Source organism: Stylophora pistillata, chromosome 14 (assembly GCF_964205215.1).
Source record: "Stylophora pistillata chromosome 14, jaStyPist1.2, whole genome shotgun sequence".
Classification (NCBI taxonomy): Eukaryota; Metazoa; Cnidaria; class Anthozoa; order Scleractinia; family Pocilloporidae; genus Stylophora; species Stylophora pistillata.
Window position 1 is genome coordinate 13,605,380 of NC_142532.1, and position 15,309 is coordinate 13,620,688.

At 38.6% G+C, this 15,309-nt stretch overlaps 1 protein-coding gene across 1 annotated transcript; it reads right to left on the minus strand.

Annotated features, from left to right (window-relative positions):
• Positions 1-7,880: 7,880 nt before the first annotated feature.
• Positions 7,881-11,120, minus strand: LOC148716643 (uncharacterized). Its single transcript, XM_088745591.1, has 3 exons — positions 10,780-11,120; positions 10,137-10,274; positions 7,881-9,699 (listed from the first exon to the last, which is right to left on the minus strand). The coding sequence occupies exons 1-3, from the start codon at positions 11,090-11,092 to the stop codon at positions 9,254-9,256; spliced, it is 897 nt and encodes a 298-aa protein (XP_088601717.1). The 5' UTR covers positions 11,093-11,120; the 3' UTR covers positions 7,881-9,253.
• Positions 11,121-15,309: the final 4,189 nt, after the last annotated feature.

The following is a 15,309-nucleotide window of genomic DNA, read 5'->3' on the forward strand; positions in this document are numbered from 1 at the left end:
TTTTCCTTTTTCAATGATTCTTTACGATAAAAGAATTATTTTTCAGTTTGACACCTACTTTGCGCCGCCGTCATAACCGTACATAGGCAACTTTTAATCGCAGCTCAGTACATCTGACTAATCTCGTCCCAATAATGTTTTTATTCAGAATAGGTTAGATACTGGTTAAGGAAAGTAGAATTTTAAAATATGTTGTGGTTTCGGCGAGCTTCTAGAACAGCCTGGCAACATGTTATTCAAGTTCCACCCAACAATGCACAAAAAGCGGCCGAAATAATACACCAAATCTACCTCGTCAACCTCAATTTTTGACGCGTGGATTGAGTACCTCAATAATTAATCATACGTTAAAAAATAACCGGTGACTTATTATCTTTTTTGTTTATCACACAATTCATGGTGAAGGAAAGAAATTCATTAAAATTCAGGATAGCTTTAAAATATTTTGTTAAATGAAAAAAGACGCGTTGTCAATGTATATTTTTATGTTCATTTGTTTTGAACTCTTCTCATCAATTAACAATTGGTTCATGCTTTAGCGTGCACTATCGAGTTATGGAGCACGCGGGAAGTTTGGAGAGCACGAAAGAAGCGTAAGAGTTGCCAGAGAAGATAGCCGAGGGCAACTCTAACTTCTTGAGTGCTCTCTAAACTTCCCAAGTGCTCCATAACTCAATACTGCACAGCTGAAAGCATGAACCAATTGTTTTAGAACATAGCCGGCTCGATCGCTGTGACCTATCAATACTCTCGAGCAGTAGACTCGACTGAGTTCAAAACTAAGCGTTTAATCAATGTCTCTTGAGTTCGTCTTACAACGGGTGTGTAAAACTACTCTAGTAAAAAGGTGGGGCCCTGGTATTATACACCGAGATATCGCGTAATAAAATGACTAATCTGATCTCCCATTGGTCCCTACATACATACATACATACATTACATACATACATACATACGTACGTAGGTTAATTGACCACTCCCCATGAGGGTTTTTCAGGGCCAACATCCGCCCATCCCACCCAGGGGAGGACATCCATCACACAGTAATCTCGTGCGTGGGAAAATAACGTCTCATACCCCTAACTCTGCATGGAGACGAGGCCTACGGTTTGTTCGTCCTCATCCGAGAAGACTAGAATATCACTCCATTTCTTGATTATAGAAAGGTAGCAAATTCTCCTCATTTATTTTAATACCACGAGTATTGGTCCGGACGGGGCTCGAACCCTTGACCTCCCGCACAACACAATCCGGCGCTCTAACCAATTGAGCTAACCTGGAGGCAGTTAAAGTCGTTGCCAAGTGAAAATCAATGAAAGTTCACTCAAGGTTACCTCAATCAATGGTGTTAATTAAGAAACTAAACCTCTGTTCTACTCAAATTACGAAGTCTCCGGCAATCACCGTTTGCTGAGATAACAGAGATGTCATTCCCTTATAGCAGGATTATACCTTCCGTATGACCTGTATAGTTATATGTTACGAGACAACTGAAAAAAATGTATATCAATTTGGCAGAACTACTGTAAAGTATAGTATTACGCCTGGTGACAAAAATTAATGATTTCTTGTGAGCATGAATGCACGGGAGAAATTATGGCAGTACTTGACTCCGTTTTTACGGGGGCATAGGTTATAAGGAGTTAACGAACATCTTTCAGCTTTCAAACTTTCATTTTGGCTCTAATTGTCATTGTTCACCATATTTATTCTTGTACGTTAATTAAGCCCTGAAAAGTTGTAGCAGGTGAGTCTGTAACCCGACTTTCATTATTTACAATTTGAAGGTTTCAATTGAAGGTAACGGTTTATGCACCAGTGAGTATTACAAACCTACAGACTCGCATAATTACTTGTTATATTCGTCTTCGCATCCATCTCACGATAAGAATTCCATTCCTTTTTCTCATTTTCTAAGACTTCGTCGTTTATGTAGTGATGACTCTGATTTCCACCACAATTCAGAGTCGATGTACCAGTTTTTCGATAAACGTGGTTACCCTGTTTCTGTCGTTCAAGCGGGTTACCACCGCGCCCAACTTATTGATCGACATTCAGCACTACAAACGTCGCATAAGGAAGATTCCGACCGCATTCCATTCACTCTCACGTTTCACCCTCACAACCACTCAGTTAAATCCATCATTCTTAAAAACTTTAAATTACTTCAAAACGATCCAGAGACAAGCACTATCTTTTCGCAGCCTCCGTTCGTTTCATTCAAACGCGACAAAACCATAGGCAATTTTTTGGTTAGAAGTTCTTTTCAGACTAATGACCTACCAGACACTTTTAAATGCGCTCGTGCACGATGCCAATCGTGTCCCTTCATTAACAACACTGATAAAATATCGGGACCTAAATGATCCATTAAGATCACCGATCACTTCACGTGCACCTCCGCCAATGTAATCTATTGTAAAACTTGCACTCATTGCAAAAAGATATGCATCGGCGAAACAGGCAGAAGACTAGGTGACCGATTCCGAGAACACCTTCGAGACGTGGAAAAGAATGACAAGGAACCAGTCGAAACCAGTCGCTAAACATTTTAATTTACCTAGTCATTCTAAGAAACATATGGCAATCTGCGGTCCTTCCTTACACTTAGGTAGCACGGAAAGCCGTAAAACTCTTGAACAAAAGCTCATCTTTCAAACCGGCAGTCTAAATCCCACAGGGATTAACGACCGCTTTTCATTCCACTAATTTATTCGTGTTTTTCTCGTTGCCATGTTCCCACCAATAACGTAGCTCCATTTTCTGCCTTTAAAAGCACACACAACCCACAATTCCTCTATTCGCTCCGACGAAGGGCTAACGCTCGAAACGTCAGCTTTTGTAATCGTTACGGTGGCCAATTTACCATTTAAACTTTGTTGATATATCCAAATTATTTCGTTACTCCCACCGACGCAGGCCCAAACAGTTTCTTTCGAAACTATCAGCCTTTAATTTATTCATTTCCATTATTTGCAGTTGTGTGATTATACCATTTTTTAAGTTACCACCTTGCAACATGTAATCCTATTTAGATGGCATTATATACTCATGCTCAAGCTTTCACTGGTGCATGGTGTTCTTACGAATACTGATACCTCAGTAAACCGCCAAACAAATTATATTAGGAATTGGTCACAAGATATGTGACGTTTCAAGGGTGGGAATCTGGAAAAGCAAGGATCGATCCTCCTAAGATTGAAGGCTGATAGTTTCGAAAGAAACTGTTTGGGGCTGCGTCGGTGGGAGTAACGAAATAATTTGGATATATCAACAAAGTTGAAATGGTAAATTGGCCACCGTGACGATTACAAAAGCTGACGTTTCGAGTGTTAGCCCTTCGCTCCGACGAAGGGCTAACGCTCGAAACGTCAGCTTTTGTAATCGTTACTGTGGCCAATTAACCATTTCAACTTTTTGATATATCCAAATTACTCCTAAGATTGAGACGACTGAATTAAATCCCCCCCTCTCTTTCTGCCTCCTCCCCTTTAATTTTTTAGGGCACATAGATGAACAATATCGTTTTTGTATTTTCGCGCATGAGTTTTAAATTCATTGGCGTCCACTTGCAATGCGCAAGGAAAGAATATTAATGGCTTTGCTTTATAGGTAAAAAATCAAAATAGGGGAGTTTTGCAGACCATATACTACATTTATTTCTCCTCTAGATATTTATACAGAACTTTCTGAAATTTCCTCATCAAATGCCAGAACATGGAAAGAGAACTAAAATTAGTATTTTTCTCCTTTTTCTGATTGAGTTTATGTAATAAAAAACATCAAAGATAGACTCTGAGTTTACTCAGTTATCCTATAATCCTAAAATATCTATCGCCGCCAATGAAACCGTTCTCACCTAAATAGACTGACGGACAAATTATGAAGGCAGATGACGAGATGGTTAATTTTGGCTGTTTACCGTAAACATCATTAATTCAAACGGATAAAATAGTGCACGCACAAGTCCAGCGAGGTTTCAAACCTTACACGTTTGTTAATTCCGTTCAATCCCGAATGTTTTTGTTTTTACATGCTTGAAAAAGACAAAGACCAGGAAAAGAGTAAAAACTGATCTTCGTGTTTACCAGCTCCAGTGCTTGATATCGAGTTGACCGTTATCACGGGAAATAAGAACTGTTATATTCTTGCGTTCTCTCGTTAGTCACTAGTGGAAACAAATTTTAAAACAATTAGGAAAGTTTGCTATAGTAATTTCGTAGGCTGAAAGTAAGCAATGGCTAAGAATGGTGGATAACAATCCATGATTTTCAAGGAACAATAAGCGGGTAGAATGGAGATAAATCAATAAAGAACACAGGAGTTTCTTCTTTGCGAAAACACTGCAGATGTCTTTAGTGTCAGTAAGAAAAATGCGACGACAAATTAAACAAGACTTAATGCATAAGTTAAGATAATTTATAACAACAGATGTGACTTCCGCTTTCAGCGATAAAATGGAAACTCATACTAGGAAGGAATAAGCCATGACTATTCATTAATACTTTTTTGCATTAGAAGAGAGAAACATTCAGAATATCTATCATTCCGTCAATATTCCGTGGAAAACAAACAACTGACTACTATGGAATAAAAGTCACTGTATTGTTAGAAGGACCGATCTCAAGAAGAAACAATCTAGTTTCGGAATGTTATAGATCTTTCCCCAGACCAACACACAGTGATTGTAACATACAAATGAAGACATTTAAACTTTGCTCATCAGATTTAGATGAAACCTATGACCCGAGTGGACCTCTGCAGCTGCCGTGTACATAAAGAGTTATTTGAATTGTACTGAAATGCCTGACACACGTAGGATCAACTTATATATTAAGTGTTGTAATAAAGTTCGGATATGATGCACGCTGTCATTGGTTGAAAGGGCGCATATAATTTTTAAGATTTTTTCTTGATGTTATAGCAAGGTAGCAGATTCTTCTCAATTATTGTAAGACCCTGAGTGTTGGTCCGGCCGGGGCTCGAACCCTCGACCTCCCGCACAACAGTCCAGCGCTCTATCCACTGAGCTAGCCGGGAGGCGGTTCGCCAACTCGCCAACACAATTGTTGAGAGCGCCTTTTGTAGCCTCGATCGGTAAAGTGTTTGTGCCGTTTTCGTGGCATCTTCTGCGAGGACTTCTCATCCTACTACCAAGCCCCAAAATCCTTTCGCCAACAGTAACTGTTTCATTTGAAATTTCCAAGTATTTCAATTGCTCCCGTTGAGTTTGTCGATCGCCTACTTTTCCTCCATGTTCCATTTACGTACTCCTGGGCCCATAACCTAATGTTTTTACACCATTGAAAACAAACTTTTGCTTCTTTTATTCCGCTCACACCAAAAAGTACGGTTACAACAGAGAGAGAAAAAAAATACATATATATATGGATATGCCAATTTTAGAAAACGGTTTGAATAACAAAAGGAAAAGAGACGCCTGGACCAATCATAAGTTAGATTAACAATTCCTGTGAAATATATTAAATTCAAATAACAACGGTCAAATCATAAAATATACATAACAACATTTCAGACGGTAATTTGTTCCAAAGCGCTGGCGACATCACGATAAAACTACAGTTACCGGGGGTGCGCAGACTCTTTACTGGCTGCGGTAAGAGTTCCTTGTATGATCTGAGATTATAAATGTTTATCAATCTGCTGCATGAAAAAAAAAAAATAGGGTTACTTATGAGGCTGCTTGTGCGATAAACAGTTTACATGGCTTAAGATCATTCCACGGTAATCTGTCGTCGCGGAGAAGACACTTCGGAGATACAAAATCGCTCCTCTGTGAAGTACTGAAAGAAGAAGTACAGCTTTCATATGTTTTTACGTAGATATGAATTTAATTTATCTATAACACCAGAAAAATCTGTTCCTACTCTTTACGGAGAGATACAGTCAAGGAATGATTGCCCTTTGCGGAGAACACTCGCTAGAAAGGCGAATTCTATTTTTCTCAATTCAAAGTTAGATTCTTTCGAATTCGGGCAGTTTTTAAAATGGCTTTTTCCTCACAAAGAAAGAGCTCTTAAATATTAATCGTAAAGTGGAAAATAATATTTGGTTATTCCTTCTTAATGCACCGAAATCTCGCAATGACCTCAGTGATATGGTCTTGTTCCGGAGAAGACGTTGAGGAGAGGACAAAAGGGGTCGCTGTTCAAAACCCTGTTTTGATAAGGCTAAGCCGTGGGTCAGATAGTACTAAATTACAGGAGAGGACTGCCGATATAACACAGACTTAAATAAGTGTTTACTCATAATCTGCGGTTCTAAATAATCCAATATTGATGATATATACAGCTGTATATATCATCAATATTGTATTAATATTGTATTTAAGTGACTCTGAATTTCTTTGTACAAACTTAATTTTTAATCTTACTTTTAACTATTTAAGCTATTGCTTCACCATTTTATACCTGTATTTAAGTGACTTTGAATTTTACTGTACAAACTTAAATTTTAATGTTAATTGTTAGTTATTTCAATTTCTAATAAATTAGGTCTTGACAGTATGTATTAGGTTTTTTAGATTCTTAATCTTAGAGGCACGTAAGTATTTTGAACGAGTTCTATGAGCTACTTGACGCTACGTGGGTAAATAAAGTATTGATTGATTGATGATTGATTGTAAGTATTAATCATTTAATATAGATTGATCGATACAATCTATAAATGGGAGAATGGAAAAAATCGTCAAAGGTGCCTTAATTGTGACTTGAATCTTTCCTTGCACCGCGGGTAGAGAAAGAAAGTGGCTGTAGTGTTCTACTGTATTACTCTAGGATCATGAGCTTTCTGAAGTCAGGGATTCTTCTCTGTGTCGTCATCTTCCCTTTGGATACAAGACAGGGAGTATAGGCACAGACAAAAGCACCACAGTCCCAGTTATTGCCTTGTTGAGGAATGTGCTCTCGACGGTTTGCACAGAACTTTCACTTCTCTACGTTTAAGTCGCCATCGATCATCTTCAATACTTAAAACATCTTTTTCATGACAACTCCAGCACTGGGTTCGACATAATCACTTGCAGCGTTGTCTAGAAAAGCCATGAGATATTTCTTGGGGAATACAGCTAAGAGAAACCAGTGCTCAGTAGTCGACAGACTGCAAGGAATGAGAATAAGATCTGACTCAAGAAGATCCTTTCTCCCAGAGTGAAGATTCGGAGTCGCATTCGGTGGCCACACAGTCTCAAACTCTTCCCGTGTAACTCTCAGCGCTGTTGATAACATTCTTCTCTTGAAGGATGGCTCGCCCCACAACTCGTTTAACTTCAGTACCGACACCGTCGCATGCTCCCGTTCAATGCGCAGCCTCGAAAAAGCGCCATGTTACATCACAAGCAAAATCATCGGGGTGGAATAAAAGACTGGTTAGATTATACCTGTTTTTGAACTGTGACGATGGCCCATCACTCCAGTTGGGAACTTTCGTAATTGTTTCCACTTTCTTCGAAAAAATCGACGATAGCACTGTCAAATGTATAAATGGTTCTTTTCTCATGGGACATCTCATCACTGATGACAGCAAAAGAGGCATGTTCGATAGCTCCCTCTTTTGTGTTTTTGAAGTATGCAACAGCTGTGAAGATTGTGACACTTTCGTTCGACCAGTGTACAGCCATGATTTCATTCTGATGTTTAAACTGAAAATTCTATAGAAAAATTCACTGCCTGACTCTTGAATTCCACGTTAAATTTCAGGCGAAAAACCGATATCGTACGAATCGCGAAGCGATATCGATATCGATATTCGATATCGGTTTTTCGCCTGAAATTTAACGTGGAATTCAAGAGTCAGGCAGTGAATTTTTCTTGAATCGCATACCTGAATAAAAATAAGAAAACAAGAAATTAAAACGGCGATATTATAGTTTGTTTTTATCCCATACGCGCTCCCTTAAGAAAGCCATTTTAAAGTCAACTGTCAGAACTGTCATTTTTAAGGGAATGGAAAGCAAGGTAAGTCGCTCACGTTTGAACTGTGGACAATTTTATTTGTACCTGGGGAATTTTTCTTGAATCGCATAGCTAAATTAAGCCACCAAATCACTGGGCGAAACCAGATGTTTTGTACTTTTTGTGCGCCACGCCAGTGCGCAAACAGTTTGGAAACCCTTTCAAAGTCAGGTGTCAGTATCTGGCGAATAGAGAAAACAAGATATTTTTAGAATGAAAACCACTTTTACTTCAAACTCGTGGAGAAAGCGCTAGCAGTGCCTCGCATTTTACAATCTTCAGCAAAAAAACTGAAAGTACAAAATACGGAGTTATTTAAGACAGAGATTTGCCTTCTACCACTCAACTTGGCAAAATGTGGCGCTGACAATCAACAACCAAATGGTCAAATCCTCAAGCGAAAATGCCTTCCAAATCGATCAAGCTGCGCTTTTAGGTCTTCTTTTGCTCCTACCACATTGGTCACTACAAGTAGCTTCTTCACTCTGCCATCACCTGCAGTGCACCACTGCTAGACAGGTAGCTCGTTATCTGTATCAAAAAGCTCATCTACAACTTGGTCAACACCACAATTTGAGCACTCTCTGTCCATACACTTACTTTCCTCTTGGCTGCAAACTGTAGCATTTAGTAGATCTTCTGCTTTTTTGTGGCGCGAAAATACCAGACGAGTGGTGGTAAGAGTTTGAAGAAGGAAAACTATGTTTTCGTAATATTTGCACATGCACACTTCATGATCACAAAGAGTCTCATAGGCAGCGCTTGCGGAGGCCTCAAAGACACAAACTTGGAAAATCCGACCTTCAACTTCGAACCCTCCTTAAATAAGGCATGTGCTTCGCGCAGATTTACGAGTAGCGATCGCTTTTGTCTTGCCTCCTTGCCGCTCTCAACCTTCATAGACACTTATTGAAATCGAAAATTCTCCTTAAGTTACAATTTCACTGACTGTGAATGCTGAGCGAGTGTACCATACTAATGATAAGAAAAACTAATTAACTGAAAAATATCACATCTGCATGGATGGTCTTGAGCGATACTTTGAAAAAGCAAAAACAATCTGATCCCAACAGTGTTTCTCTATTACTACGAGTAGAAAATAAGAATATCGCAGTTCTCAAACATTGAAACAAGGCTGCACTATGATTTACCCTTTGTCTTAATACAATCTGACGTTTTTCTTTCTAAAAATGTTCCTCAGGTTCTTGTTTTATTTGAAATCTAGCATTGTCCTTTCACGTTTTTAAATCGACAAAGAGTTGTTCTCAATAAGAGGAGACTCAAACGTACCATACAAATACATCAACGCAAGTTTCACCACTGTTGTTTTCCTCTGAAAACTCTCTCCAATCCTGTCCGTACCATATCTGCAACTCTTGATTACTCGAAACAGACAACGGATTGACGAGGCTGCGAAAAACCAGCTCAGTTGAATTGTGGTGATATCCAGGAAGACTGTAAGAATGATATTTCAAGTCTTCAGCAGGCGGATAGACAGGTTTCTTATTGGCATCTGTGATGATTGTCATCAATTTTTCTCCATATTCTTGATGAGTGCAGCCCCAGTAGGATGCAGCAGTCCAAGGGTTGCAGCGCACCGACCCTGACCTGTGAATAAGCTTCATGGTCTTCACTCGTCCACTCTTTGTCATACTGAAGGAGCCATACAGATTATCTTTGGCTCCGAAGCAGACGGGTTCTTCTCCATTTATCTTTTGCCAGCTCCCTAAAATAAACCGGTTGACTAATAGGATGAGTAGAAAGTTCTGAGTTTAAGTGTAATATATCTATAGCCACTGACAGTCAATGTATGTTACGAATGGTAGCTGACAGCCATTTGCAAGATAATTCCCTGTAATAAAAACTGTTTCCTTTTCTGCATCGTGACCTTATTATTTATTGTAATGTGTTCGCATTCGTCAAGCTAAACAATTTTGTATAATAGAAAGAACAATTCACGTCGATGAATCATCTTCTCCGAATTCATTTTTTCATTGGAAGTACTGGAAACAGTCTCCTTTACTACTTAAAATCACATTTTTTTGTAAAAAACACTGCTTCGAGGTAATATTTTAGTGAGTTAAAAAAAATTAGAGAAGAAAAAATCACATAAAGGAGGCAGTGGGGTAAAAACGATTGTAACAATCCCATGAAACGATTTACCTTTACAATACGCCTGGATGACTTTGCTATTTTCTTTGGAGTAAATCCAGTATTTCCCGGCAGCCATCTCGTCGCCCTCACTCGCTTTGATCTCACTGCAGGTTTCCGCTGGAAGTTCTCTGATGGATCCGAGGGGAACTGCGTCCATTAAAAATATATTTCATACAAATAGTTTACAATATCATGAAAATCGGGAATTTGGGCATTCAATAGGTTGAGAATTCAAAATGCAATCTCAGCAACCGATAGGAAATAACAGGATAGGAAATAAACTATTCCACTTTCCACTGTATGCGTAAAAGCAGGTAGAAATGTAAACTGTGCTAATTCTATTCGATCTAGGCCAAGAAATAAGATGGAAAGCAACAACAATGACACATGTTCAGAGACACAAACCAACGTTTCGTTATTATCGTATCAACATTGTCAAGGTAACATTGATGTTCCGATTCCGAAACGTCGCCTCAACATCTGCCTGTATTTCAAAACAAAACAAACTATGAAACAGTCACAGACTCAAAAATTTTTATCTCGAAATAGTGTATACCTCCGAATTTAATATTTCTATACTCGCGCAGATAGAAAAAAAGGTCTTACCAGAATTGCAAATGCAAAGAGCTAATTAAGGGAGCTTCAACCGTACCTCTGTTTCCAGAACGTTTCATATAAAATCTCTTGTGATCTGGAATGAAATCTTCTGGTCTTGCTTCCTTTGTTCGATTGTTCAGCTCACAAATGTTTTGACCAACGACGACATTGTAACTCTGACACGTGATCTCTTCCTCGCACCGGAAATAACACTCCACAGGCAACCTAACCCGATACTTTTTAAATATGCGACCGCTGAGGTACATTCCACTAACTGATCGTTCCTGCTTATGGCACTGACCAGTAGTGTCAAGTATACCAATCCGGGAAATCAGAAACAAGATAATCAGCCACAACTTTGGATTCATTCTGGGGTGATTGTAGGTGGCTGCTGCTGCACACGGATTAAGTGCCTATTAACACAGTGAACAATGCGGGTTATGTACCAGTTACCATTGTACCATTCACAGTTAACAATGAGGTTATGTACCAGTTTTCAGTCACATTTATACCTCTATCTACACCAGTTGAAGACATAAACGCATGACCGTGTTCCGCTCGGGAATACGAGAAAATGATAATTGGCAGCGTGTAGTTGTGACACTGCCATGCAAGAAAATACAAAACACTGCTAAAATCAAAATTAATTATAACATAACCAAAGTAAATCGCGCGCTCTGATTGGTCAATGCAGCGTCCCCCATTTGCCCATGGGTGTACGCTGCTGACGTGAGCAAATGCAAAAACAATTTTTCCGCGCGCGCTTGTATTTTCTGTTCACGTAATATTTGTTAAATAAAAGGGAACTCTTTAGCTACGATGTATCAATGTTATGTTATAAAACAAATGGCAAACACCACAGCGTGCACTATTGAGTTATGGATACACTTGGGAGGTTTGCTAAGCACTCAAGAAGCTAGTCGCTCTCGGCTATCGCCTCGCGCGACTCTTGCGCTTCTTTCGTTCTTAGCAACCTCCTGCGTGCATCCATAACTCAATAGTATACGCTGTGGTGTTTACCATTTGTTAATTGGATGGGAAAAAGAAACAGCTTCACTTGGTTGGCCGTGGAAATATCCTTAACAAAGCTCTGCTTTATGAGAAGACAGAGCAAGTAAATAATTAATTCTCACTTCTTTGTAATAAGAATTTGGCATAGAATTTGGATAACAAGATCTTACCTGGTAAACGCCACATTAGAATAAGTCGCTTTTCTTCGTGCCCAAATTGGGTCAGCTATACTATGTTTCTGAACACTAAAGCAGTTAAAGATGTTCTTTAAAATTGCGCCTCAAGCAACTCTTACGCTTTTCTCGCGAGCTAGAAAAAAAGTGTCCTATTTGAATTTAGTTTTTCGGTGGAGGAAAGGCAAGGTTTACAAGCGCCATTGCAGCAAGCAAACAAGTAGACTCTTACAACTTCAAAACATATATTTCAATTTACTTACATTTGAGATTTAAAACTGAGGTAATTCTTCGTAGATTAAACGGCATTGTAAGAGAATAATATTTTTTGTTAGTTCAGTGAAGAATAAAAAGTCATCGTGATAGTCATTTAATCCGAGTTTACTCGCCAAACGAATGCTGTTGTTTTTTTCTTAAGTGTACGCAGGCTTCTTTTTTCTTACGCGCTTTCTAATTGAAAGGCGTGTGATTGTGACAGATACTTATAAAAAGAAATGCATTACCCCTGTTTTTTTGGTTTTTTTTTACCGTTTATTTGCTCAAAGATTTTTCCGTCTATGGAGGATATTCTCGTGACAATAGCTCTACATTATATGGGTTCCTTTGAATAGCTTTTTGTGAATTTTATAGTAAAATTACAAATATTATTTAAAATCCTAGGTCGATCTGTATTGGGAATCTAAAAATAATTATTGATGATAAACGAATATGCCATAACGGAGTTTTGTAGTGCGAATTTTGGATTTATCAATTGAGTTAAAAAATTGGCCACCGAAAAGAGTTTCAATCCCTTCTCAGACCGAAGTCATGAGAAACCAAAGAACCCAAAGAAAATAATAAAGGATCTTCTAAGTGCAATAGAGATATCTTTCCTTACCTCAAGTCTGCTCCATCTACGTCAACTGAAATTTGTCTTCGAATTTTGAGTGGGTTTTATTAAATATTAATGATAGCCAAGTTACGTGTCCTTCATCACACGAAGCGTGGGATGCTTTTCCCTTCATTTTCCTCCAACTTCCTGCGTGTCTTCTGATTTGTTTTGATGCAATATTCAAAAAAAAAACTTTTCTCAGGTTGATTTGTCTTCATATATTTTATGTTTAATTAATATGGTCTGGCACTAACCTTTACACAAGTACAGGATACCTGAATCATTCTCGCATGTTTTTTAGCCTAAACACAATAGTGAAACTCAAAAAGCTTGATAAACTTTACAAACAGCTTTTCGTTTTTGATTTTCTTTCAAATCCCTACACCTAAGCTGGTTTAATTTAGAGGCGTGTTCTGTCGTACTTTTTAACAATAGCATAATAACAACAAACATATGAAACATATGTGTGAACTGCGGTTCACACATATGCAGTTCACACATATGTTTCATATGTTTGTTGTTGTTTGATTTATCATCTACGGGTTTATATCGAATTAATTTGATGGCCTGCTCCCAGTTGGCTTGTTAGCTCAATTGGTAGAGCGCTGCACTAGTATCGCAGAGGTCAGTGGTTCGAATCCCGTACAGGCCTGAAATTTTTTTCAGGTCTGCTTTTCACTATTGCTCTAATAGTGCTTTACTGCGAAGGATCGTTCTCATATAAATAGCATAATAGCTGTGAAGTTAAAATTTAGCAAAAATTACTGAGCTCGTTTGTTTACGAAACTGTCGTTTGAGGAATCTTTTGCTTTGCACATTTATATCAATACTTTATTAGAAAAAAACACATAAGTTCACTGTTTTAACGGTTCTTTACGAGAAAAAGAATTATTTTTCAGTTTCACACCTACTTTGCGCCGTCGTCATGACCGTAAATATGCAACCTTTAATTGCAGCCCAGTGTACCCAACTAAGTTCGTCATAACGATTTTTTTATTCATATTGTGGTTTCGTGCTGTTGCTTTTCAAGAGTGTATGCGGGATTCTTTTTCTTTTCTTACGCGCTTAACTGGCGAAGTTTGTTGTTTTTCTTGAAAATCGCTGCACCCAAGCTGGCTTAGAGGTGTAATGTGTCGAACTTTGTAATAATCGTCCCACTGTAATTACACTTGTCGGTTTCTTAGACAATATTCAATATTCTCGCGGTTTAATGATCTGGGGCTGAAATTCAAGTTATTTTCCGAAAGAGTCGGAATAAATACATTTTTTTCATGTTAGATTGCTGTTTTTACCCTAATCGTCCAATAAATTTTTTTTGCAGCCTACTAATCTATACAATTTCGAAGGAAAATATTCAGATGCTTCACCGTCCCCGAAGGGGGTTCTGTCCTGGTGTACCGGTTCACAAGGGAATTACCATTGTTCTTTCTTTGTTTAGGAGTTATCGGTTAGCAATTTTGTATTGTTTGGTCTTTTGTACTGGCTCTTTTGAACCGGTACACGGGGACAGAACCCCGAAGGGTCTCCACTCATCGAAGTGTGTACTGTAGCTAATGTAGTGAATTTTCAGTCTCTTGTTGGGTTTGTCAACCTCCGTGACTTCAATATCATACAATTTTGTATCTTTTCTCTGTGAAATGACCTTTTTAACAGGGGTGTATGCTGAGTATTCGTTGCAGAATCGCTTTGGTTCTCTTATCTCTCTCTTAGGCTTGTCCGCCATTTTGAAAATTTGCTCAGGATGGCATCTGGGTTAACGGCCGTGCCAGGCTGGAACCGACAAAAACAAATGTCCATCGCAGTGGGGAAACAGTTTGATATGGTCTCTTTTTTTTTTACCCCGGATAGAGGGTCAGGAGATAGCAGTCCTCAAACATTGAAACAAACCTATACTATAATTTTACCCTGTATCTCAGTGCAATCTGACGTTTGTCTTTCTAAAAATGTTACTCTGGTTCTTGTTTTATTTCTAATCTAACATTTTCCTTTAAAGTTTAAGAGTCTGTCCACGAGAGGACCAGGCAGGCGTGACACATGCCATCTCACCGATTTCTTTCAAACTTTCACAGATGATTAAGATCATAAAGCTATTCAAGAGTCCAAAGTAGTTTGGGCCCCCGGTTAATCCCTGGGGTACAAGGGCTTTCACATCAAATCCCAGGGATAAAACCCCGAAATTAGCCCTAAAATTGCACTTCCAAAAAAGATCTCCCACACTGATAGAATGCAGTGGATTTTAATCTCATTTCATCCAACAATTTTTTTTAACCTTAAGCAATCGAAGGTTCAAAGTTGGATTGATTTGAAATCATCGTCGCCAATCGAGAGCATTTCATAATCAATCATGTCACGCAACAATTTTAAGAGACCGAAAATTAGGCTTTTGTAATTGCAAATATCTCCAATGGGCAACGTTACATGTCGATCAACATGTAATCACAGTAAAACCCAATCATAGTGCTATGTTTCTGACAAAAAATAATTTGGCCTCTGCGAAACATTCGTGATCACATTCCTCCGAAGTGCGTGA

Bases quoted from the DNA above. Each gene is read 5' to 3' on its own strand.
- LOC148716643 (XM_088745591.1), bottom strand. From the start codon at position 11,092: ATGAATCCAAAGTTGTGGCTGATTATCTTGTTTCTGATTTCCCGGATT. The intron at 10,275-10,779 runs GTACGGTTGAAG...TAATGGACGCAG, and splicing joins GAAACGTTCTGGAAACAGAG to TTCCCCTCGGATCCATCAGA. The intron at 9,700-10,136 runs GTAAATCGTTTC...GGTTTATTTTAG, and splicing joins CATCCAGGCGTATTGTAAAG to GGAGCTGGCAAAAGATAAAT.